Source organism: Cimex lectularius, unplaced genomic scaffold, assembly GCF_000648675.2.
Source record: "Cimex lectularius strain Harlan isolate CLEC.00 unplaced genomic scaffold, Clec_2.1 scaffold129, whole genome shotgun sequence".
Lineage (NCBI taxonomy): Eukaryota > Metazoa > Arthropoda > Insecta > Hemiptera > Cimicidae > Cimex > Cimex lectularius.
In genome coordinates, this window is record NW_019392715.1 from 892479 (window position 1) to 915762 (window position 23284).

The 23284-nt window shown below is 32.8% G+C and overlaps 3 protein-coding genes across 3 annotated transcripts; 1 reads left to right on the forward strand and 2 right to left on the reverse strand.

Annotated features, from left to right (window-relative positions):
- Positions 1-214: 214 nt before the first annotated feature.
- On the reverse strand, positions 215-5538 carry LOC106665767 (OCIA domain-containing protein 1). The gene is made up of 6 exons (XM_014392465.2): positions 5370-5538; positions 5153-5273; positions 1227-1401; positions 1006-1160; positions 690-807; positions 215-478 (listed from the first exon to the last, which is right to left on the reverse strand). The coding sequence occupies exons 1-6, from the start codon at positions 5385-5387 to the stop codon at positions 340-342; spliced, it is 726 nt and encodes a 241-aa protein (XP_014247951.1). The 5' UTR covers positions 5388-5538; the 3' UTR covers positions 215-339.
- A 970-nt stretch (positions 5539-6508) lies between these two features.
- On the reverse strand, positions 6509-13394 carry LOC106665727. The gene is made up of 2 exons (XM_014392386.2): positions 13072-13394; positions 6509-10363 (listed from the first exon to the last, which is right to left on the reverse strand). Exons 1-2 carry the CDS (start codon positions 13253-13255, stop codon positions 9228-9230), a joined length of 1320 nt encoding a protein of 439 aa, XP_014247872.1. The 5' UTR covers positions 13256-13394; the 3' UTR covers positions 6509-9227.
- A 20-nt stretch (positions 13395-13414) lies between these two features.
- LOC106665726 (pentatricopeptide repeat-containing protein 1, mitochondrial) lies at positions 13415-21988 on the forward strand. Its single transcript, XM_014392385.2, has 10 exons — positions 13415-13509; positions 19628-19919; positions 19982-20122; positions 20187-20358; positions 20438-20586; positions 20654-20797; positions 20852-21036; positions 21095-21218; positions 21285-21520; positions 21576-21988. The coding sequence occupies exons 2-10, from the start codon at positions 19641-19643 to the stop codon at positions 21913-21915; spliced, it is 1770 nt and encodes a 589-aa protein (XP_014247871.1). The 5' UTR covers positions 13415-13509; positions 19628-19640; the 3' UTR covers positions 21916-21988.
- Positions 21989-23284: the final 1296 nt, after the last annotated feature.

Genomic DNA, 23284 nt, shown 5'->3' on the forward strand with positions numbered 1-23284 from the left:
AGATGTTCAAACGGATGCAGTTTAAAACAAAATACAAGTGGAAGACCAGAAAAAAAGGAAAACAAAGGGCCAGCGATGACCTCAGCTGTTTGTTGGCCCATAAACCTCCCACTTTGTATATCGATCCGTAAATAAATAAATATGAACTAATCTTCATGACAAATGTAGATATTATTTTTGTATGTCTTTGAAGGTTTATTTTAAATAACTTGACTTGTAGACAAGCACGCAGTTTATTGTGAACCTACTGAAAATTCTAAACACAAAAAGAAAAAAGAAAAAAACAACTTAAGGTATACATATATATATATATATACATTTGTAACTATTCAAAGTTATTTATTTATCCCAAGAATCCCCATAAATATTTGTTGGTTTTTTGTTTGGTTTGGATGGTGGATCAAACCAACTGTCTGCTTTAGACCCAATTTCATTTTGTTTCACAGCTGAAGGAATTTCATCAGGAACCAAAACTCCACTAAAAAAAAAGTTAAACGAATTATTCCTGCATTGTTATGAAAACCAACATATTTATAATCAAAATATCAAAAAAAATTCACAAAATGCATGTCTACTAATCACATATATAAAACCACATACTTTAGTAAAAGAACTAAGATATAAATTAATCTAAAATTATTATATAATAATAAATATTAGATAAATTATTATAACAATGCAATAAGTACCGATAAGGTTTAGTTCTATTCTTTTCATAATCTTCTCTATTCCTTCTCCTCAATTCTTCATATGTAGTTGGCGGATATTTTGGTAATGGTTCTTCTTTCAATTCTGGAGAGCTGAATGCTAAAACAAATTTAAAAAAATACTGATTTATTCATGCAAAAATTAATACTTAGGCTACTACCAAATATAAATTGTTATAGGTAGTATTTTTATAACTTGTATTAATGTGAGAGAAGGATAAAATAGAATAAATAACGACTCTTGTAAAATAAACTAATAAATCTAAATAACCAAAGTAAAATAAATATAAACATTTACGGTCTACAGGTGCTCTATAAGTATCATCGAGGTTTGCGAAGTGTGGCCGGTCTGTATCAATGTCCATGTGGGAAGTTTTTCTCACATCATCATATTTATCATCTTCTTTCATTCCGATAATAATTTTATCCGATTCCGGAATATCCATAGTAAGCCTAAAATAATTAGAAAAAATAATTTTAGGCATAATTTAACAATAGAAGCATACATAATTTACTTACGCTTTCTTGCCAGCATATTTACTTCTAAGTATGGATCCTAATTTACTGTCTGGTAAAGCCATCAACTTTTCAACACAAACCCTCTGATAAGATATTTTGCCTAAAAGATAACCGATGACAACTGCTCCAAACACTTTAGGAGTAGCGCCAAATTTAATACTCGGATTGAGTTTACCTGAAACAATGATAATATAAGAAGATAAAATAAGAAAAGGAGAAAAATATAACCCATAAATTGTACAATTATTATCAGCTTAAGTAGAAGCAATTTATTGAATACTGACATGCTTTATTAGTAATGAGTAAATAAAATTTGTTAAAAAGAGAACAAAAACAACAGCTTGTTCTGTATGGAAAGTTCTTAAGTATTACTGTGATGCCTTATTTACATTCAGCTATTGCCACTGTTCCTCATACTGCCATATTTATTCCTCAAAATAGTTGAGCACCAAAGACAGTGAGAGTTTACATCTCTCACACTACTTCCCATTCCCACTTTCCCCTTCAACCTCGGGCAATGAAGGACGTTGACAACACTTCAATACTGAACCTAACCGAGGCCTTTTTTTCTTTAACCAAGGCCTAAATGTAGCTATGAGTGACTCGGTTGGGTGGTTTTAAGTCACATCAAAATATTGGCTATGTTTACACTTATCCTTGTTCGGACTGTATGCAATTTGTGCTGGAATTTATGATTTTTATCCTTAGGATCCCATAAAATTTTGCTCGTACACAAGATATTCCAAACAGGGCTCGATCATTGCTACAAACCATCTTGAGTAATATATCAAGTGAGAGTACTTTGTTCTTTTATTAATATTAATAAAGCATATTATCATTATTATATAGGGAGATGGTAAGCACTCCCTTCCAGTCATGCTGTCTGTCTTTGACTTCTGAAAGATGAAAAACTGCCAACATGGGGAGTACCGGGCAACGGCAGTCAAAGGAGCAAGGTCAGCATGAATGACTGTTTACATACGTGCCGTACACCTTTTCATTCCCACTTCCCTGCTCATTGCCACAGAAGTGTGCTGAGTGTACATCAGGTACTTATTAGGTTTAATTACACCACTCTCAGCACGACAGACAAGAACGACACATCTACACAGAAAACATACACTAAGCCCCAAAGATGATCTCAATAAAGATCGAAACATTGGCACAATGAAGAAAATGTTTTTCTAAAACCTACATCACACCAGACCACATCTTACAACCTCCAAATAATCTTTAATTACACCTATGAAAAAAAAACATGTCAGAATGTTTTAACGATCCTATTAAATTAAATTTTATTGGTTTATGAGATGTAAGAGGGAGCACTTTTTGTTCATACAACTATTTTATTACGATGTTGATTGGGATTCGGGTTGTGGTCTTCAAACATACAATGTTATTATATCAACGCCCAAGCTTTCGACAAGTTTTATTGCTTTCTTCAGGGGATCTACAGAGACATAGGGACATAATCATTTAGATAGTTATAAATTGTTTAGATAGTTATAAATTGTATAAATAGTTATAAAATGTCAGTTTTTTGTTACTTACAGATACAAAGTCAAAAACTTAAACACATTGCACATTACACGATATGTATACAAACAAACTATATACATATATAATAAATAAATAAATAAAAACCTCTTCTTAACAGCCTCTTACATATATAGGCATTTTTTAAAACCAGTAACAATTACTTAACAATTAATATTCTTTTGGTACATAAATATCACAGGCGTTTGTCGCACAACAAACTATTTTATTGTGAAATATTGCGCTGAAGTTGTGAAGTAGCTTGATCTCTAATCATCCTGGATCATCTTGTCACTGGTTTTGTCAGACCAGAATGAATCAAACTAATCATTTCATGCTGTGTACATACTGTACTGTTTAATAATTATTATAAAACTGACTACACAGTAGCACAACAATTTACATAATTACAATACAAAGAATTTTAATATTTGTTGGTTGTTGTCATAGGTAATAGTGGAGGTGTTGGGTTTTCTTTTAACTCTACGCAACTATTTTATCAGTCTTTTTTTTATTTATAACATTTTACAGCAAACTTCTTTATTTATCACGACATTTTGAATCAGGACACAATTACTCTTCAGATAAAACTATCGGGGTAAAGTTGAGCCAAAAAATTAATAAATATTAAAAAATAATAATACAATAAAGGCAAACAAATTAAGTATTTGTGCGCACGCACGCACGCACGGGTGTGTGTGGTGTTTAGTGACTGTTACTTGACGATTATTTGTCGGCTCCTTTCACCTCAAAGAAGCCGACTCATATAAAAATGTCTTTCTATTCCTGACTTCCCTCACCATCCTTTCAAAATTCAACATGTTTTTTTGAGGCACACAAGCATAAAACATCAATATCTCACTGGAACTCTCAACACAACAGACAAGAATGGCACATCTACATGTAAAACAAACACTTTGAGTGAGTCCAAATACTTTGATTGAATCTAAAATTTTCTAGCATTGTATAAATTCAATTTTTTTTTTTTTTAATATAAACTTTTCTAGCACTGTACAATTTTTTTCCACATCCTACATGTATTTGTAAAATTGAAACAATGTTTATAAATATCAGGTCCTGAAGATGATCTCAATAAAGATTGAAACGTTGGCACTATAAAGAAAACGTTATCTCAACAAAGTCCCTAAACTGATTTGGGGGTCTCTGAACGTCAGGGGGTCCGTGCAAGGTTTAATATAAAATAATATAATATAAATAATAATATAAAATGATATAATATAAAACAGAAGTACGTTTGTTATCTAAAAGAGCATGTTTAAATCAATTTTATGTGTTGGAATTCCTGGAAAGCAAAGACAATGATTTGCGACACAATTTTATTAACTCAAAAAATGACATAGCCTATATGTCTGATTTATTTGCCAAATTTAACGAAACTAATTTGAAACTACAAGGTGACCAATTGAATTTAATCAAAACTAAAAGTGTAATATCTGCGTTTGTTGCATAACTTTTTCTATACAAACAAAACTTGGGAAGAGGAGAATGCTCTCAGTTTCCAAATCTTTTGAAATTGCAAATTAGAGATGAAGATTTGCTTGCTTACTGTCACACTTAACGGCTCTTCATACAGACCTGAACCAAAGATTTGAAGACATTCTTCATTTCCCGACTGGTGTTGAACCCTTTTGCGCGTGGACAAACTCAGATCCCAAACACAGATGAATCCATACTAATACAGGAGCAGCTTATTGAAATATCCACAAATGAGTAACTTAAACCAATGTTTGAACAAGGTAACCACAAATTCTGGTTACAAAAACGGATCCCAATTTTATATCCTGCATTTTGGGTTTTGTACAGAAGTTATTGACTGTTTTCCCATCTTCCTATTTGGTAGAACGAGGATTCAGTGCCGTTAAGAACCTCATCACAAAAAAAATTCAAAAAATAGAAATTAGTGATCGTGTGGATTTGTGGTTGCTACTCACAAACATTGAACCGGACATATATACACTCATAACATCTCATCATGTTCATCCGTCATTAATTTTTTTATACTTTATTTTAAACAAAAGTAATTAATATTATAATTTATATTTTCAATAAATACATCTTCAACAATTTTTTTTTAATTTGTAATTTTTATATTATGCATTTATGTGGCTTTTTCCCTTGGGGGTCCGTGGGCAATTTTTGACTATAAAAAGGGGTCCATGTTCCAAAAAAAGTTTGGGAACCACTGCTCTAAATGATAACAAACATCTCAGGATGAAAAACTATCAAGTAAAATCCTGCGTTTATCTTCAGGGAACGCTGTAAATAAAAATATTTACCTATCGTTGACAAATTTTCAAAATTAACAGTGGCAAGTGTCGGTTTATTATTGGATACGGTTTAAATTAAAGCAATTGGTTCCATTGTCTTACCCGTTTTAACAGCATAGTAAGTCGTGACTCCGAGAATCGTGCTGAACGGGAGGCACCTGCTGTAGAAAGACTCTTTGTTGCATTCGGATAAAACGCGGAGTTCTTCTTTCGAATATCTGAACTAATTGACACAAAAAGAAAAGAATGACTTTAGGGGTAAATAAAAAAAAGTCAAGTTGTGCCGTTGGTAAGCTTCTCGGCGAAATCTTTTCCTTACCGGCGTCTGTTGGTCCATCTTCGGCGCTCCCCGATTTCGACAGGCTTTATTTTAAGGTTTTTTTCTCAGAAAACTTTACCGAGACATGAACTGAAATTTTTTACCGTCTCGACTCCACAATGGTCAATTTGGGAGTGAAGTTAAATGTGAAAAAAGTAGGTTCCACTGATATCTGATAACACGAATTACCACCGTAGCGCATTCTTAGATTACCATAGTCAACTATACAAGACTCAAAAACGTAAATATTATTAATTTGGACGTTGCATTTAATCTTTTTTTAATTGGTATACATTTTTATCATCTTTGTTGTGACGATAATTATTTATTCACTATAATTGATGTATAATGACCCCACTTAATTTTTGAGCCTTTAATAATTTGTTGTTCGTACATTTGTTCCTTTTTTCGTTGTGCATTGCGAGGCATATTGCAAGAAAGTAAACAATTTATCAAATTAATGTGTTACAAACATTGACTTACATATTGTTTATTTTCAACATTCATAAATTGAGGGAAATGAAAAAGCGGATGTACTGGCTAAGGAAGCGCCACCGCCTGGACAATCATAGATATTTATTTGTTTATACGAGTAAGCACATTTACCCAGTTCCAAATTCTATAAGAGTTTAAACTATACATAAGTAATAACGAATAATTGAAACATAAATAATAATGTATATACAATAATTAAAAATATATTTAACATAACAAACACAATAATACATTGTAAGTATCAAGTGTATACAAATATAAAAGAAGTGACAAGGAATGATAAAAATGTAATTAAACAAGAGAAATATATAAACAAATATAAAGGAAGTGGCAAGGAAAGGAATAATAAAAATTTAATTAAACAAGAAATATATAAACAAATAAAAAGGTGTCAAGGAATGATAAAAATTTAATTACACAACAGAAATATATAAACAAATATAAAGAAAGTGACAAGAAATGATAAAAATTTAATTAAACAACAGAAATACATAAACAAATATAAAGGAAGAGACAAGGAATGATAAAAATTTATGAAAACAGAAATATTTAAACACATATAAAGAAAGAGACAAGGAAAGATAAAAATTCAATGAAAACAACAGAAATATATAAACAAATCAAACACAATTTGCCATGATCAGTATTTTTTAAAAAATGTTTAAATTAAATTTAAATAAGTAAAGGCAAAAAGTGTTACAATGTAAAGGAAGTTTATTACTCATTTCCTTGATTCGAGGGAATCGGTCTAAATTTGAAATAATTTGTGTTATAATTAGATTTCGAAAATAATATTTTTTGTCTGGTATAACACTGTGGGGTATCGAAATTTAGCGAATTAACTGTGGGCAGTCGATCATATAATTTAAAAGTTTGTAAGAAAATTATCAGGTCATTATTTTGTCGTCTTATGTTTAGCAGTTGTAGTTCTGCAGATTCCATAATAAGTTTGTATGATTGTATCCAAGTATATTCTGGTAATTTTAAACCATAAAGCGCGAATAAATTATCTCTGTACATTTTCTAAAGAATTCCTTCGAATTTTCTGAAGTGGTGACCAAACTACTGAACAGTTTTCTAAAATGGGATGTACCTTAGCCTTAAACAGGATAATCATTGTTTCTGTGTCCCTAATTTTTTTTGTAATTCTTTGTAAGAAACTTATAATTTGATGTGCCTTATTAACTATTGAGGAGCAATGCAAGTTAAATGTCGGGTTGTTAGAGTAGGCGATTCCAAGGTCTTTAATGGTAATCTGCCTGTCCAATTGGTTGTCTTTTTATTTTTATTAAACTGCCATTTAATGGCTTAATTGCTAGCTTCAAAATTTTGATGAAAAATGAAAAGGTAGATTTTATGATACATGGGGAAAAATCACAGACCCATGATTTAGACAATTTAGTTTGGGAAGAAAATTCTGCAGTGTTCATTATTTTATTTATTACGGATGTTAATGTACCTTTTTGAACAAATCAATTGGTTTTAGAATCAAGATTGGTTTGGCCTAGGGTAGCTCTGTTGCTGTGTGTATGGGGGGGGGGTCATGACACATTAATAAAACAGTCAAAAAAATAATCATAAATATGTAAAATGAACAAACAAACATTAAAACAGCTCTATCTTGTTATTTATTATGTTTATCTTTATCTGTTTATTACAAATCTTTCTATAGTAAGGTTTGTAATTAATTAGTGAAGATTTTATCAATGTTTTTAAATATGTAGTAAATGCATGCCCTGATAATGTTAGAATAAGTTGAAAGCTCAATTTTTTTAGTTCTTTTTAACATTTAAAAAAGGCTAATTAATTTTCACAAATAGTCACACTTTTCCAATTAAAATGAAAAACTTTCTATTATTAATACTTTCATTAGAAAAAACGATAAAGACAAATTTTGCAACAAAAAAGTGGGAGTACACTTAAAATAATTAAGTAATAGCTTCTCCCAAACAAAAAACATCACTTCAAGCACTGAATGTTATACAGCCTACAAGACAAATTTGAAAAAAAGGTGGAGATATGAATATACCGGAAATGTTCAAAGGATTTTCAGACAGCAAATTACCTATATGTAAAAAAATATAGTGATATGATTATATTATTTGAAAGATCAAGGATAAGGCCAATTTAAAAGAAAAAAATTAGAACACTCATTTCCTCCAAGTCAAGGTTTCACAAAATATATCACCTTCATCAGGACTTTGAAACAATTTCTAATGAATTTAAACTGTTAGCACTTAAACATCTACTTATAATAATTGAAACTATGGCTTCAACCATAATAAATTTATAAGCTTTGCTTAGTAGAACTGGACAAGATCTATCATTCTACACTACAATTATCTATGTAATATATTGAAGAAAAAAATGTAATGGATTATGCAGAAAGTTTCTGTAATAAGGTTACATTTGATAGAACAAGATATTGATAAAAATTAATATTCAATAATGAAAACTCTTTCATTTCAAGGGTGCTGGTGTCAACCACTTGACACACTCGAAGGTTCAGACAAATCTCAGCACCGTTGAATTCCAACACAAAGTACTTCCACATATTTTCGCTATTTACGCTTTTTCAATGGCGAACACCAGAACTCCAGGGGTTCTACTCTTACAAATCCCCATTATTAAAATAAAAATACACTCAAGAAATACCTGAAGTCACTTTGGCAGAAGGGTGGTGGCAGAATCGTGCTAGTATTGGATAATTGACTATGTAAACACTATGATGACTTAATGATTAAAACATAATTGTATTAGAAAAGATGGAAGATTGTTAATTTTATTGATTAACTTTGATTTCACAACATTCCTTAAACAAAGCTAAATATTTCTTAGCATGTGCATTATAAATATTTAAAAAAATTACAAACCACTAAAAAAATGCCTACATTTTGTTACATACAATGTTATGTATAAAAAATGAAAAAAATTATAATTATGGTACAGATCACTGTAATTTGGCCCAATGTACTATCAAAAGTTTATATTTATGTTTTATATTTTGCCCTGTTATTAAATCATTAAAATAAAAAACATGAGACATCCCTCCTTTTACAAGAGGACATGTAGAACACTGAATACAATTATGAACATGTTCAAATAAAACCAAATGTTAATCTCATATGTAATAATTCAATCAAAATCTATAATTTTTTTCCCTAACTTCACTTTGTTACTCTGTTATTGAGAACTCTCTCCAACACTTGTATAAATGATAATACTGACTTATTTTAAAAACATATATTACATTATCACAGACTATTTAACATCTTACATTACTTTGTGTGCTTGTATTAAAATAAATTAACTATATTAATATATGTATTTATATCATACAAATATTAATTATTTCAATTTTGTTTAGGAATAAATATGAACAATAAGTTTCACATTTTTATGGTTGGCATAAATAAGTATATCATAAGAAGCATAAACATCATCATCATCTATGCCATAAAGAGAATAGAGATAATTACCAGATTTTGTATCATGGATGTCAAAAACATGCCTTGAATAAGTACAAAAAAGAAGAAACCTTTCAGCAACGATACTGTGTAAATCCCCAAGAAGACTATATTCACCAATCAAAGTTTTCCACAGAGTAACGTCATGTTTTAAATCTAGTGCATAAATCTCCTTTCGCTCTAATTGCCATGCGTCCACTACATCAAGAAGTATGTCTAATCTCGGATGAAGAATACAATCATCTGAGACAGATATCGTTTTCACTAATATTTCCTTCCCAGTCCCTTTTTCCCAAGCGCACACTTCCATGTGATCTTGTGTGCTTTTCACAGCTAAAATCATATTGTAATTAATGTGAACTTTTCCTATTGGCCAATGGGGTTTCACTTCATAACAAAGATTTCCCATTTCATCATAAACACTAATGAGATCATCACTACAAATGTATACTTTAGATTTATCGTTGAGAAAGTCGCTGATGGAACCTTCTACATCCATAAGGCATCTCATGTTTTTCATATCCCAAGCGTAAAAAACCTTAATATGAGGCATGTAAACAAACAGTGTATCACCCAGAATGCACATTAAATTGGACCAGTACGGATAAATTGGAAACCTATCGTTCATTTTATCCATTTGTTTCATATGTTTGATACATGTAAGTTTTTTCTCGGTGCCTTGATTGTATAGCATGTGTGAAACCCTATACCGATCATTAATTTGAACATAGACGAGAACAAATGGGCGGTATTTCACTGCAATATACTTTGTATTCGTGGCACACATGTATGCATCATATTTTTTATACTTTAGCTTTTGCATGTGGACAAGATTTCCCTTGTCGATTTTATATACTTCTAAACCGAAATTGTTAATTACTAGAGTCTGTCCGTCATAAGCGGTCGTCTCCAACCATCTTCCATTGATTTCATGCCTCTTATATTTGTCTTCTCTCCAGTTTCTGATGATCCTCATATGATTCATATAATACATCTTCCATTTACAAGGCGGTGTGAACATCCAGTTTAGATCTGGAAAATGAAAAATTAAATAAATAAAATTTTAAATAACACAATTTTAGAGGTATTGTTTCAGTTAGTTATCTGTGTTTGTCAACATAAGATAACATCTAAGACTGGTATAACTTGTCAAAACTGTTCAAGTTGGACAAACATGTACAATATTACAATGGCATAAATTGTTGACAATTTTCCAATAAATGAAGATTTTTCGTTTATTACTTTCTTTGTATTCTACATCACATATCTTATAGTTAACCATATCTGCTACCTTGGGCTGTACATTGATAAATTACTTATATGGAATCTACACTCAAAACAAAAAAGCAGAAACTGACCAGACGTTACAAAACTCTCACGATTGATTTACAAGATGATAATAATGACAAGATGATATTTGGTTGTACGGCACCGAACTGTGGGGTTCAACCAAAGACTTTATTAGGATTAATTTAAGGCCTCTATGTTATGACGATCTACTAATTTTTTAATTTTATTTATATAATTTGTATGATGCTAAACCAGGTGATACCTTTCATCGTCTGATATACAATCTTTGGATTTATTTCATTCTTTTCTCATCATCTGGTACCAAAATTAAAATTATTTTTAAAATTTTTGTACATGAGCGCAAGGGCCGAATAATAATTTATTATTCATTTTATTGCAGTTCAAATGGGTCACTCCACACATCCACTATTTCAGTAGAATTAAACTCGAAATGAGACCCGGAACAATATATCAAATGTTTGAACAGGGAAGAATGATCAATCATGAATAGGGACGAAAATTGTTAACATCATGGAACATTTCACAGGGATAGCCTCTACTGCCTCAATTACTACTGACAAACGACCAAAACCTTTTGTCATCAATGATAGTACCAACCTCAAAATTATAAACATAGGTGGATATCCTTAACTTTTAATTTTCTCTATATTTAGAAAATCACTTAATCTTAAATGCCTGCATATCTTCTGTGCGCCCTTTTCTTTTTTTTTATCAATGAAATTAAGTATTTATCAAACCAATGGGGATGTTTAGATGACTCTGAACAGTATTAGGGAAGAATTCATCAATAGCAATTTCAAAATTTTTATAAAAGTTGTCAAGAGACTCAGCAAGGCTACCCGAGAACAAAACAACTCATTCAACTTGAAAGAAAAAGACATTAATTAGTACATAATTCCCTTTATTAAAATTCTTAACAAATCTCAACCTTAATCTATTAACTTGTCTTTTATCGGAACACAAAATTCCAACGGTGGGTGCAGAAGATCCACAGGAACTAACGGATGGTCTAATACTAATTACAATATCATCATGACTAGACAAAACAAAATCTAGTATTTTTTAGATATACATAAATTGTTTGCTACAATACATTTTATATTAATTTATGAGTTTTAGTTGGCCCTAGTTAACCAAAGTAATTATTTAAATTTATTTTATTATAAGCTTTTATATTTTATTTTTATTTTTATTTTTTTTTATTATTTTGCATTGTGTGTAAATGTGTTCAGGAAATTCTCTTTGTGGTTATTTGCATTTAACATTATTTTTAAATGTGTGGCATTTAGTGACCATTAATTGATGATTATCTAAAAAAATATCTAAAGATCAAAACATTGGCACGATAAAGAAAATGTTTTTCTAAAACCTACGTCACACCAGACCGCATCTCACGATCTCCAAATAATCATTGACTAACGGTCACTAAACACCAAACTTTTCTATAAATTAATTTTGTATATTCATTTTTGAGGTATGTTGATAAATTGTTGTCGTCTCTTGAGTGTACATTAATATTAAACTAGAATGTTCCTGCTCATGTATATTTTTCCAAACAACCAATCATCAATGCCAAAATTACCCTGTTTTTTATGATTGTCCAAACCATCCAAACATGTGAAAATGCTGCGACATAATTATGCAGTAATATTAATGGACTGGATGATATGGAAATGAGGTGTTGTTCAATCTTTACAAAAAGATAGTTGGTTTTCAATCAATTAAGGTTTTAAGTTGAGATAAAAAAGTCAGTGTCACGAGCGGGATTCGCACCCACGACCTTCGGCTAGATACGCCACTACTCTACCACTTGAGCTATCGTGACTTCGATCCACTCGGGCACTAACTTCCCATCTCGAAGTCACGATAGCGGCGTATCTAGCCGAAGGTCGTGGGTTCGAATCCCGCTCGTGACTGACTTTTTTACCTCAACTTAAAACCTTAATAGTGAATAGTTGGTTTTGTTGAAAACAACTAACTGTGGCAGGAACTATCTTTTTATAAAGATTGAACAACATATGTACTCCACCATTTATCATTTCTATGAGGTGTTTTCAATGTCAAATAATAATGGTGGTGGATGCAAGGAAGTGGGGTTTTATCGTAGATGCCTGAATTTAGCCCTCTCTGTAGCAGTGAGTTTGCTAGTGTTTGTGAGGGTTGTTTTAGCATAAGTTTACTGTGTCTAGTGAAACTAGAGTTTATCCACTTCTCCTTTTGTCTTTTTTCGATCCATTCTGTGATGGAGGATTCTGTGTTTGTTTTTGTAATCTCAAGAATAGGTTCAGGGCCTATTGGTCTTGTAGACCCTCTGTGTATGTACAGTGTGTATCAAATAAAAGTACTTATGTAGCAAATTTATATGCAATATTATATCCAGATAAAATACAATGGAAGTTAAACTGTTCAAATTACAACACTCCTCCTACCTTTTCTAGGGCGACATTCTTTCAGGGGCAAATTCGGATCCCAGAAGGTCTTCCAAACGAGATTATTGTTCGTGAGGTCGTACCAAGATTTGCTAACTGCCTGACAGTTCAGAAGGTCTCGAAGTTCGAGGAAGCCGAAAATTTTGACGGCGATTTCCGGCGGCATCAGGCTCAGCAAATCCATGGTTAAATTCTTAAAAATAGTCTAGGGATTGATTTTAAAAAACTACCGGCATACGAAAATTATTACAAAATCCAAACTTTGTTAACGGGAATGAATGTCAAAGAATTGTCATCAACAACAGCAGACATTTTAACGTAGTGTAACCTCAATATAACCACTCAAGTTAAGGTACTGAATAGCGGGTTACTCTTACTGGGTAGTGGACTAGTGGTTACTTAACTTAACTACAAGTACTGAAAACCGAGTAGCAACTAGTAAGTACTAATCCATTGCACTATGTTATAAAAAATAACCCGATTACAAAGTAAAAATATTTAAAACAAACGGTGAAAGATTAAATAAATGCATGATAATTGAAAGTAGTTTTAATGAATTTATATATTGTATGTAATCACTATAAACAAAACATGTATTAACTCTATTAATAAAAGTAAATTAGCTATGGTTCTGTATTAGGTCTCTGACGCTAAAAGTATAATAAAATACATGATAAAAGAAGGTGGCAACGTCAGTGGGCCAGGTCGGCATTAATGATAAGCCATTGGCACTCTTAGTCTTGGGTCCAGCATGTAGAGAAATTTTGCTCGATGGGTCCCACCTAATTGAAGGGTGTAACTCCTTGGCTCTATATAGAGAGCGTGTAGGATTGCCACCAGATACGAGCATGGTAATGGCTATCTGGATCCCCTGTTCCAATTTTTGAAGGAAACGGTTGTTTTATTGTACATGGTACTGATAGTTTTGCAACCCTTGCGTGTGTTGAGAGTGTTTAGTGTGAGAGGGCTGATGACAGAATATTGAGTACCCCATTGAATCTCAATTTCTTGTCTCAATCGCTATATAATACGAGTAAAGGGAGAGGGAGGAATATTGAATACTACACCACCCTAATTAGTGTAAAAATGGTATGTAGAAAGGAAAGAAGGAAAGGATTATATTTAAGATAGAGTGAAAGTGTGGATGGGTTTGGATCTAGAAACTGCATGTGTTTAGGCACTGACTTGACCTAGCTGTTGACAGCACCTGGAGAACCTTGGTAATTGGATGTAGACTGCCATCACCCAAGGCCTGCCAGTAATTATTGTAAATTACAAAAGCTGGAATTACCAGTGGACTGTGAGAAGTGATAGGCTCAACTCTGAACGTGTGTCAGATTTGAGCTTATATAAATACAACATCCAAATTCTATTATTTGATATCATACATTTCTTTTTAATTTTTACATAAAGTCTACAAAACCGAAGGTATAATTATTTACTTAATACATTCAACAATATTCAAATACTTGACTAATGACTCTCTGTACATACTGTTTAAACAGAATCCATGTTAGCAAGTTGATTTATGGGGTCCGCAGTAGCCGAGTGGTTAAGGCGTCAGATTCTCGGCTAGTAGATCCCGTGGTCGTGGGTTCGATCCCCACCGTCACCTCTGGACTTTTTCTGACGCCTAAGGGCTGCAATTGAAAGAAATTGACACGGCACTCATCAAAGGAAGGGGCGGGATCGGATCTCAGCGACCCTGAATTTGGTCCCAACCCCCTTCAAAAATGAGTTTCTTCAATGGAAGAACACAGGTACAACGGGGGCTCAAGTTCACATTTGTGTTGCGAGCCCTCCCCCAAAATATGGAGCCGGGGATAAAGTACAATAAGCTGTACAGCTCAGCTGCAGTGCTCAGGAGGGAACTCCTCCAGTCTCTGGTTCCAAAAAAAAAAAAAAGTTGATTTATAGTTTAGTCATTTCCTCACTGGTGAAGTCTATCAGTTACATTTCTCATCTTAGGTGTGATGTATTATTTTGTCCACCTTCTCTCAGTAATTTAATGTCAAGATATACAAAATACTCTGGGCTGGCTATTGACTCTCAATACCCTTGTCAGACATGTGAGACAGGAGAATTGGAGTCTCTTGGACACTTATTTTAATTTGCGCAACATATAAAAAATTCAGGCGCAAATACCTCCCGCTAAATATTCCTTTGTTTAAAATATTGTCCCCTCAAAGGAAAGAAGTCAATAATTTATTTATGTTTTTATCTAGTTCATTAACACTAAGGCATTTTATTATTTTGGAGAAGAAATCTAAGTTCTTTTACTTTTAGTTTATTGTTATGTTAAATTTATTTACATTCTTTGCTTCTTTTGTATTTGGATTGATTTTTTTTCTATTTTTTCATTGTTTTGTAATTTTTTGCTTCTTATATAATATAAATATGTAATATACATAAGCCTGGACTCATTCCCTCTGTAAAGGACATGCTGTCCTATATGCAGAATAAATAAATAAAATATTAGTTTAATTTACACATAACCGCAATCGAATGCAAACTAAATGCCTAGAAACTGAAAAAATCAGTGACAAAATATTTATTTAAAGGATGGTAAAAAGACATCAATGATGATCTAATGAAGCAAATTATATTATTGCCATACTTAGGTGGTTGATTTAATGCATAATGATCGCATTTACTAGACCATCTCCCATTCCCCATTATACCTGTCACATCATACTTACATATCCCGTGAAAAAAGATTTAAACTGGCCCAGAGTTGTTTCCCTCTCTTTCCCATTCTTTTTTTGGTACTCAGGTTTATTCGGAAGTTTTGGTTAAATTCAAACGTCCTGTTCATGTTGTCTCTTGGAGCCATGAGTATTGGATGGTCTTTCCATAGTTTATTGCCATCTCTCCATTTGTTTTATTCCTGTTGGAGGTTTCTCTTTGGTAAAGTTGATGATGGTTTTCTGTGCTGTCCTTATTACCATGTGATGTAGGGGGATTAATCCTAGTATTTTTCCATGCTAATTGTAGGACATGTTCTTATTGCTCCCATTATGCATGCATGTGTATTTTTGTGAGTTCTTTTCTTTTAGTTACTTGTTCTGCTTTATCAGCCCAGGCTATAGCTCCATATGTAAGTAAAGGTCTTACTATCATGGTGTACATCCATAACAGGGTTTCCAATCTGCATCCCCAGTTTATTCCTGCTATTCTTCTGCATACCATCAAAGCTCATGTCGCCTTCATGGATGGTAGAGCTGATGTGTTTCTTAAATGTTAGTGTTTTATCTAGTGTGATGCCCAGATATTTGACTTCATTTTTGATTTGTATCACGGTGTTATTGAGTGTTATTTCCCTCATGTGATCAAATTTCCTTTTCCGTGTAAAAGCGACTATAGTTGTTTTATTGGGGTTGATTCCTAAGTCAGCGGTTTTTACACCATTCTTCTGTGATATTTAGTCCCTCTTGGATTATATCAGAGAGAGTTTTCTCCAAGCTCCTTCTAAGTACACATTTTCCAGGCAGTACCTACAACATCTCCCCAGAAAATGTGAGAGCAGACAATCCCAAGAAAGAAAATTGGAAGAAAGCAGCTGAAATAATCACAGAGAAGAAAATCCTCTGGGCGATTAACATTTTCAGCCCGTACAAAGCACCAGGAACAGATGGAATCTTTCCCATCCTGTTACAAAAAGGAATGGATATAATTACTCCAACACTGCTACGAATATACAGAAGCAGTTTAGCACTAGGTTATATACCACAGACATGGCGTAGGGCAAGGGTGGTGTTTATACCAAAAGTGGGGAAAAGAGACCCCACATCCCCCAAATCCTACAGACCAATCAGCTAAACATCCTTTTTATTAAAGACCCTTGAAAAGCTGATAGACAACTATATAAGAACGACAGCACTGGTCTGTATGCATGCCTCTCCATTACTGTCAGCATGCATACAGAGCAGGAAGATCAACAGAAACTGCACTGTACGAACTAACCAGTGACCTAAAAGAAACACTGGAAACAAAAGAAATAGCAATCTGCACATTCCTCGACATTGAGGGAGCTTTCGACAACGCATCTCATGTATCAATGGAAGCCTCCCTGGGGAAAAAACTGCGATATAATCCAAGAGGGACTGAAAATCGCAGAAGAATGGTGTAAAAGTGCAGGCTTGGGGATTAATCCAAACAAAACAACTATAGTCACTTTTACACGGAAAAGAAAACTAGATCACATGAAAGAAATCAAACTCAACAACACTGTGATAGAAATAAAAAATGAAGTCAAATATCTGGGCATCACACTAGATAAAACACTAACATTCAAGAAACACATCAGCTCCATTATCACAAAGGCGACACGAGCTTTGATGGTGTGCAGGAGAATAACAGGGAGAAACTGGGGATGTAGGCCAGAAACCCTGTTATGGATGTACACCATGATAGTAAGACCTTTACTTACATACGGAGCTATAGCCTGGGCTGATAAAGCGGAGCAAGTAACCAAAAGGAAAGAACTCACAAAAATACAGAGACTTACATGCATCTGCATAACGGGAGCAATGAGAACATGTCCTACAATTAGCATGGAAAAGATATTGGGACTAATCCCCCTACATCACATGGTAGAAAGGACAGCACAGAAAACCATAATCAACTTTATTAGAGAGAAACCTCCAACAGGAATAAAACTGAAATGGAGAGACAGAAACAAACTGTGGAAAAACCATCCATCACTCATGGCTCCAAGAGATGACATGAACAGGAGGTTTGAATTTAACCAAAAATTCCTAATACATCTGGGCACCAAAAAGGAATGGGAAAGAAAGGGAAATAACTCCTTTAAAAATGGCACCATCCTCTGGTACACAGATGGATCTAGAACACAAGAAGGTACGAGGGCAGGAGTATTCCAACCAAATACTCAGAACCCATGGGAAAACACATCAGTATCTTCCAAGCTGAGATTCATGCAATTGAAAGATGTACCCAATTAAATTTAAATAGAGGATACAAAAACAAGAATGTAGCTATCATGTCAGATAGCCAAGCAGCCATCAAAGTACTAAGCTCAAATACCATTAGTTCAAGGATGGTGCTGAACTGCAAAACCAAATTAACATTTTAGGTACGCAGAATAAAGTCAGCCTCTGCTGGGTCCCAGGACACATGGGAGTATAAGGCAACGAGAAAGCGGACACCCTTGCAAGGAAAGGAGCTGCCACACCGCTGATAGGACCCGAACCCTTCTGTGGCATAGGAATCCACACTATAAACGAATATCTCAGACAGAAGGACAAAAAGAAAATGAGCGAACTTTGGAATTCACTTATTGGACATAGACAATCCAAGAATTTTCTAACCAAGTTTGGCAAGAAAGATATCACAGAATGTGTCAAAGGAAGCAGGAATAGACTGCGAATCCTAACAGGATTCCTGACAGGACACTGTAGACTAAATGGACATCTAAAGAAAATTGGAATAATCCAAGATGGCACATGTAGATTCTGCAAGGAAGCAAAAGAAACACCAACTCACTTACTAACAAACTGCGGAGCTACATTAGCCCGCAGGAGGAAGTGTTTTGGAATGTACAATATGACCAGAGAAGAACTACAACCACTGAAACCAGGCCTATTAATCAAGTTTCTTGATGAAATAGGACTCACCGATGTGCTTAGGCAGAGCACAGGGGACATAGCTCTTAAAGGGCGCAGTATACCATACCCTGAAATATCACATCTACATCTAGTGTGATGCCCAGATATTTTTCATTTTTGATTTCTATGACGGTGTTATTGAGTGTTATTTCCCTCATGTGATCAAGTTTCCTTTTCCGTGTAAAAGCGACTATAGTTGTTTTATTGGGGTTGATTCCTAAATCAGCGGTTTTTACACCATTCTTCTGTGATTTTTAGTCCCTCTTGGATTATATCAGAGAGAGTTTCCTCGAATTTTCCCCTGGCAGTCAGGACTATGTCATCCGCATATCCCTGACATTTTATTCTTGAACGGTCCAGGGTCTCGAGCAGTTCGTCAACTGTTAGGCTCCATAGAAGAGGTGATAGTATCCCTCCTTGTATAAATGTTTATGCTAAAGTATATAATAATTCAAATGTGATTACTAGGAATGGTAATAGTCCAGTCAACCGTTTTGTAAAAAAATCCAACACTTTTAAGTCGTGAATTGTTCACCTTCAGACTTTTCAGTATATTACATATTTAAAAGACAGCCACTTTTTAAAATAAGAAAAACTAAAATTATTGAGAAATCCATTTTATGTATGATAAGAATATCTAAACGAAAAAACTTGGGAATGAAATATGTATATATATGTATGTATTATACCCTCAGGGTACAGGTGTTTTTGTAAAAAAATTGAAGTATGTCACGTTTGAATCACTGGATTTGAATCCGTGAAGTTTACCTTATGTGATAAGTGCCTTGTCAATGCCTTAACGCTCTGATATGATAGTTATTGATATCCATTACCTGGAAAACTTGAAATTTTCACATTGCAAATACGTAATAACAAACCAACCACATAATGAAAACAAAGTAATAATTAAACATACTTATTTTCTTTAGCATTGCAAATAAAATGTCGTCCAAGTATTTTATGACATTCAGTCGTATACTTCAATTGAGAAAACAAACAAAAACGACGATGTCAACCAAATTGGACTTCATACCAAGGCACAATAATCCTGATGTATTTGGCACACTGAATAAACAGCAGTCCCGGAAAGAGGCTGAAGAAATGCCTGAAGAAAAGGGAGACAAGGAAGAAGTTGACTTTATCGATAATATCGATGGAAAAGTGAGACTCAAACCCATAGAATATGCCAAAATAATTAAACAGCATCTTAATTCAAAAGACGTAAATATTTTTTGTATTATTGTACATACGTTTTGTCATTAATTATAATGTTTCTGTTTCAGCTTGTAAGCGCAATTAACGTTTTGGAAACAAGAATGCTTCAAAAGGAAAACGCTAAACCAGATAAATATATTTACAATCTACTTATTAGTGGATGCGCACAACTTGGCTATACAAAAAAAGCTTTTCAACTTTTTAATCAAGTACTATCACAACAATTTGTTTGAAGTAAAGCTAGTTATTTTTAACATTTATTAATTCTTATAGATGAAAAAAAGAGGAGTTAATGAATCAGCTAGCACTTACACATCATTGTTTAACGCTTGTGCCAATGACCCTTGGCCAAAAGATGGATTAGAAGCAGCTTTGCATTTAAAAGACCTTATGAAACGTAAAGGTTATCAAATAAATGAAGTTAACGCTAATGCAATGATTAAAGGTAATTTAAATAACAGATTTCAAGTGTACTTTTCAAATCAGTTTGTATATTTGTGTATTTATAAAAATACTTTTTATAGCTTTCGGAAGGTGTGGTGATATACAAATGGCTTTTACGATAGTTGATGAGATGAAACAAAACAATTTAAAAATCACAACCACCACTATTAATTTCTTACTACAAGCCTGCGCTTCTGATGTTAAATCAGGACTTCGGCATGCATTAATAGTAAAATAACATAATTTAATTTTTTTTGTCCTATTGTTTTTGTTTTTTTTGTCTTAATTTTTTTTAGGTTTGGAGGAAATTAATCAAGCTGAAAATAAAGCCTAATTTATACACTTATAATCTACTTTTGAGATGCACAAGGGATTGCCAATTGGGAAAACCGAGTGAAGTTAAGGAAGCACTACAGGAATATCTCCCTAATGACAAATTGGTAATTATTGCTTATAATTAATAAGTGTTTTATATATATATATAAATATTTCAGAGTTTCTTAATAGTGAGGGAGGAAAATCAATTCAAAAATATTGAGTCTTCTTTTAATAATTCAGATGACTCATGTAATTTAGTACCACTTAATGAAACGAATACATTGACAGCAAACTTACTTGCAATTGAACCACAATTCTCAACTTTAATATATGTAGATAAGATTGAAAAAAATTGGCACAAGTATGTGTTTGTATCATGTAGTACAAATTTGTACAAATTAATGAAATTATATTTGTAGGTTGATGTTATTCGGTGGTGCACAAGGTTTTCTAGAGATTATGGCTCATTCTAAAATAAAACCTGATGTCAAAACATTTACTCAACTTCTATCTTTGATACCTGCATCCAGAGATGCAGAACAAGTTAGTAATTCTCTCACGCAACAGACTTATGTTATTGACTCAAGTTTTTGTCGCATTCATTTTCAGTTTCTTATTGAAGAAATGAAAAAATCAAATGTCAAAATGGATATTGATTTTTGCAACATGCTCATTAAAAAGAGAAATATGGAAAATCAGTTTCCAGCCGGTAGAGAAGTACTCAAGATTATAGCTAGTGAAAAACTAGTTCCAAATACTATAACCTTTGGAGTTTTGGCCCTCGGTTGTAGAAGATTATCAGAAGCCAAGGAACTATTGGAAGGGATGAAAGAATTGGGAATACCGTAAGAATACTAAGTGTGTATGTTTTTTGTCAAATAATAATATGTTTTGTGGCAGGGTCAACGTTGAAATTCTAGGCACTTTGGTCCACTGCGGCTGTGAAGCTTGGAATTTAAAAATGATAATTTATTTAGTTGGCATTCTCTTGAGAGAAAAAATCAAACCCAACAACATTTTCATGCGTCACGTAAATTCGCTTCACTATAAAATAAATGAACAAATTAAATTGAAAGAAAGCGGAGTTGAAGTAAATCTAAAATTCAATAATAAAGATTTCTTACAAGACTATAGAAAATTTGTCGATGTTGTTAACCACTTGAACACATTAGAAATAGAAGATCCAGAAAACATGCATCCTTGGAAGCAATTCAAAAACGAAAGTGATGTGACTACATGAATTATTTGATAATTCAAATTATACATTTTGTTTTTAGAATAATTAACACAAAAAGATTTGTGAAAAATTATAATACAAATATACTAATGTACTTATACAAAATGATTGTGTTTTGATAATACAAGTACCCAGTCAGTCTTAAATATTTACAATCTAATTAACGATTATTCGGAAATTGTGAGAAAATAATTAACATTTAATTATTAAATGTTTATCTCTAAATTATTTGCATATGCAGAGTTCATTGATGAATTATCTTTCATTGTATACGATGTGATATTCATACGATGTGTAGATAATGTGTTGTATACCAGAAAAAGTACAAAATAATAATACGGATCATTGCAGCCTTATCCTATTAGTTACTGAAGGATTTATTAAGATTGATCTTTTTGTCTGTGATTCAACAAGTTGGTTGTTCATAGGTCCAAATTTGTTTAAAGTTCTCTCAAATATTGATATTAGCTATCTTGGCTTTGTTTGTTAGTAGCAGAACTTTTTTTACAGAGAAAACCGTAAATAAAGCTAGTCATAGGTTAATAATTAGCAATTCAGTCACCCATTTGGTAAAACCATTCAAGAACTATTTTTGAGAACCAAATAATGTTTTTACCAAGTCTGTGTCTCTATTAAAAAAATATATATATTAAAAAAACAATTGTTTGATTCAAGCCTCTAGACGGCAAAAAAACGCCAGATCCCATATTAATGTCACCAGAGGTTTTTTATTATTTATTTATCTCAATATAAGCTCTACAAAGAACAGCCATATGCTTATAATACAATCAAAAGTATAAGCTAAAATAAATAACAAAAATAACAATATAAAATAAAAATAATGTGATAAAAACAAAATGTTAAAGAGTTTATCTACAGAAACAACAGATACGATCATTAAGCATAAGAGATCTTTTTAAAAGTATATAAAGAGTTTGTGAAAAAAATCACAGACTGAAGAAATTGAGTTTCCCGGGGAGGTGAGATGATTAAAGGGGCCCACTCTCGAAGACTCCCGGCGTATGAGATGCCGGACTTTTTACATATCGGACGATACCTAAGACATTTATTTCATCTACTTTACAATGTGATACGACCAAGAATCACAATCCTTCTGCTTAGAAGTCATTGAATTTAATGCATTTGCATTTTGATTGAACACAAACCAATACTACAGCACCAAGTAAAGAAAGCATGTAAATCTAGTTAAGTAATTTACAATCCGCAATGGAAGATAATATGAAGAAAAAAAGTCGATAAGTCAATGAAAAGTAATTAAAATAAGTATCAGCCCAAGGTGAGAGCCCTGAGGGATCCCAGACAGAAAATGAGATGGAACTATTACACACAACGCTGTAAAATCGTCCTCTCA

Excerpts from the sequence above, each read along its gene's own strand:
- LOC106665767 (XM_014392465.2), bottom strand. Across the intron at positions 1,161-1,226 it reads AAATATGCTGGCAAGAAAGC|GCTTACTATGGATATTCCGG; the intron begins GTAAGTAAATTA and ends TAATTATTTTAG. Across the intron at positions 808-1,005 it reads TTATAGAGCACCTGTAGACC|CATTCAGCTCTCCAGAATTG; the intron begins GTAAATGTTTAT and ends AATTTGTTTTAG.
- LOC106665727 (XM_014392386.2), bottom strand. The coding sequence starts at position 13,255 with ATGGATTTGCTGAGCCTGATGCCGCCGGAAATCGCCGTCAAAATTTTC. Across the intron at positions 10,364-13,071 it reads AGAATGTCGCCCTAGAAAAG|ATCTAAACTGGATGTTCACA; the intron begins GTAGGAGGAGTG and ends TTCATTTTCCAG.
- LOC106665726 (XM_014392385.2), top strand. The coding sequence starts at position 19,641 with ATGTCGTCCAAGTATTTTATGACATTCAGTCGTATACTTCAATTGAGA. Across the intron at positions 20,123-20,186 it reads CTTTTCAACTTTTTAATCAA|ATGAAAAAAAGAGGAGTTAA; the intron begins GTACTATCACAA and ends TAATTCTTATAG. Across the intron at positions 21,219-21,284 it reads CATCCAGAGATGCAGAACAA|TTTCTTATTGAAGAAATGAA; the intron begins GTTAGTAATTCT and ends ATTCATTTTCAG.